This window comes from Drosophila guanche, unplaced genomic scaffold (assembly GCF_900245975.1).
Source record: "Drosophila guanche unplaced genomic scaffold, DGUA_6, whole genome shotgun sequence".
Classification (NCBI taxonomy): domain Eukaryota; kingdom Metazoa; phylum Arthropoda; class Insecta; order Diptera; family Drosophilidae; genus Drosophila; species Drosophila guanche.
Genome location: NW_022995746.1, coordinates 2,409,188 through 2,411,921, shown reverse-complemented (window position 1 = coordinate 2,411,921; position 2,734 = coordinate 2,409,188). Strand labels below are relative to the sequence as shown.

At 48.8% G+C, this 2,734-nt stretch overlaps 1 protein-coding gene across 1 annotated transcript; it reads right to left on the bottom strand.

The window, feature by feature from the left end:
- Window positions 1-1,363: 1,363 nt before the first annotated feature.
- LOC117581908 lies at window positions 1,364-2,396 on the bottom strand. The gene is made up of 2 exons (XM_034269376.1): window positions 1,699-2,396; window positions 1,364-1,642 (listed from the first exon to the last, which is right to left on the bottom strand). The coding sequence occupies exons 1-2, from the start codon at window positions 2,301-2,303 to the stop codon at window positions 1,549-1,551; spliced, it is 699 nt and encodes a 232-aa protein (XP_034125267.1). The 5' UTR covers window positions 2,304-2,396; the 3' UTR covers window positions 1,364-1,548.
- Between the last annotated feature and the right edge of the window lie 338 nt (window positions 2,397-2,734).

The window sequence follows — 2,734 nt, the reverse complement described above, 5'->3', positions numbered from 1 at the left end:
TGCCAATAGTGGTGCAACTGCTCCCATTCCCTCTCTATCCACTCGATCGATTCCTGGCACAATGCGAACGCGAACGCGGATGCGGAAGCGGAGTGCACTTGTCGCCTTCATTGACATCAATGCGTCGTAGCTGGCTTTTTAGCTGTCGCAGCAGCCGGAGACTGTTGGGTGTGGCATGGAGCACGGGGCCACTGGCCAAACACTTAAACATAATTCGCTGGCATATAACTAATGGGCGTGGCTCGGGGAATTCGGCAGAGAGGGGGAGAGAGAGCGAGCAAGTCGATGGAAAGCCGTCAATCCGTTTCAATCTGCAATCTGCATACAGAGCCAGCCACAGATTTCTTTGTGCGGAAATTGATTGCATATTACGTATACGTAGCAGCAAGTGCGCCACGCACCCACCCACACACACACACACACGCACACGCACGCACAACCTCATCAATAACTAAAGCCGACAGCCGAAGGATTCATTTCAGAGTCAGCGCCCCAACCACGCACCTGCCTCCCAGGATGAACGCAGAGGAGAGCCAGCAAGGCGCTCGCTGAGGTTGTTAGCACGCTCGACTGATATAATATTTTGCTCCCTTTATGAATTATTCGCAAACGCACATTGATTTTGAGCTCAATTCAGTTCAATGCTGCCGCCAAAAGGTAGCTAAAAAAGGAGCAGGAGAGCTGGGGAGCTGGGGAGCAGGCCAAAGGCGTCTTGCTGTGAAATTTTCATTTGGCTTTTATTTACGTTCAATCGAGTTTTCGCGAAATTAGTTAAGTTTAGCGTAAATTTTATTATTGCAGTAGGACGAGGAAGCCAGGAGCAGGCAGGCAGGAGGCTACCATCTTCGAGGAGTAAAGTTCTTGGCTGGAGCAGCAGCAAGGCACAGTCTGAGAGGTAAGAAAACTTCCAATTAAAAGATGTACCCACTGATTGGCTACAGCAAAAGGCCTTTTAATGCTGAGGAAGAAGCCCTAAAGAACATGGAATATAGTTTCAATTTGTTGCATGCATTCGAGTGGCTTTGCCAGAGCTGCAACCAGCAGGGAGGTGGAGCAGAGGTCAGGGGCCATAAATCACATTTCAAATAAATTTTCATAGATATGCGTTGGAGTGACCCCCAACTGTACATTCGACATTGCCATGCGAATGCGAATTTGCAATTTATTTATGGCAGGCAGTTATTATTTTGTGGAGACTGAGATTCTGTTGCTGTTGCTGCAACAGAATTTTGGGCAAAATTTAATTTGTGGCATAGCTGTGCTGGGTGGCAAGTCAGTGCTCGATGCTCGGCATTCGGTATTTGCATTTGAATGAAGTTTGCAACACCCGAAGATGAGCCTGCAGCATGCTGCATGCTGCATGTTGTGTGTGGAATTTTGTTTATTTACCAACATTTTGTCTCTCAAGAGCATAACTCGATTAATTTACCTTTGAGCCGAAGTCCATTGATTGCTATTGATTGACCAATCAAGGCGAAACTCTTTGACTCAATCAAAAACATTTTGCAATTACAATTTATGAGCAGGTCAGGGCAGAGGAGGCGCTCTCTAGTTGCTCCTTATTTTCAGTTGGTTGTAGTTGAATCTGCTTCTGCGTGTGGGTGCTGCCAGGGTGCTGGGAGTGCGCTGTGGTCCACGTTTGCTGTGGGGGAGAGGTGTCAATGAAGAGTTCCAGATTCCTCTCGTTATGTTCCTCACCAGGCGTTGTAGAAGGCGCTGAGATCTGAGTTCTCCTGGCGTCCATCATTGCGTGGATTCATTGGGAACTTTCTGCCCATCTGCCAGTCGCACTGCCCACCCATTTGACGCTCGCACTGCCCACCCATCTGCCAGTCGCAGCTGCCCCTTCCCTTGCAGCCTTTCTGCAGCATCGATCGCAGCTCTTGCGCCCCGCCCTGCTGCATCAACTCCACAAACATATTGGTCATCAGCTCCTCCAGCTCCTGCTCCGGCGTGCGCTTGGCTTGGCTGTGAATGTAGGGATTTACGTAGTGCATCACCTGCTCCACGGTGCGCTCATAGTCCACGGGCAGGCCAGTGCGACGATCCGTGCGAAAGAGTCGCGGCAGCTGCACTTTCTGCTTGGGCTTGCTGCGAACGATCGTCCTGCGCCAGACTTGGCTTTGGGTTTGTGCTTGGACTGGGCTCTTCTTGAACTTTTTGGATGTGAACAGAGTCTTGAGCTGGCTCTGCTGCTTGGGGCTGGACTTCGGCAACTTTTGTGCCTGCTTTTTGCTTCCTGAGGCCGATTTGCCTTTCTTTTTGGGCAGCGCCTTGGTTGGGAGCTGCTTCTTGAGTGCCATATCAGAGCTTGAGTTGATTGAAAACTACAATTTTGTTCATACCGAAAAAAAGGAAATGATTGACACGACGACGACTGAACGTACACTGATGTAAAACTGAATTTAAGGGCTGAGCCAGGCCTACTATGAAATATGTGAAATATGTTGGGAACCTTTTTTGGGTTGCAACTATTTAGCGTACATTTGGGGGTGTGTGTGTGGGGCAAAACATGATTACAATTGCAATTGCAGATTTATGATTTCACACACACACAGAGAGATACAGTGTGTGTGTGTCAGCTGCTGATGTGTGGCCACAGCCAACTTAACTTTTGCAACAATGTAAAATACAATAAGCGCCCAACCACCCACTGCACGTAGTGCATGTAAGAGTGTGTGTTAGTGTGTCTGTGTGCCAGTGCACAAACCGCATTGTTTGAATGCTGCGTTGG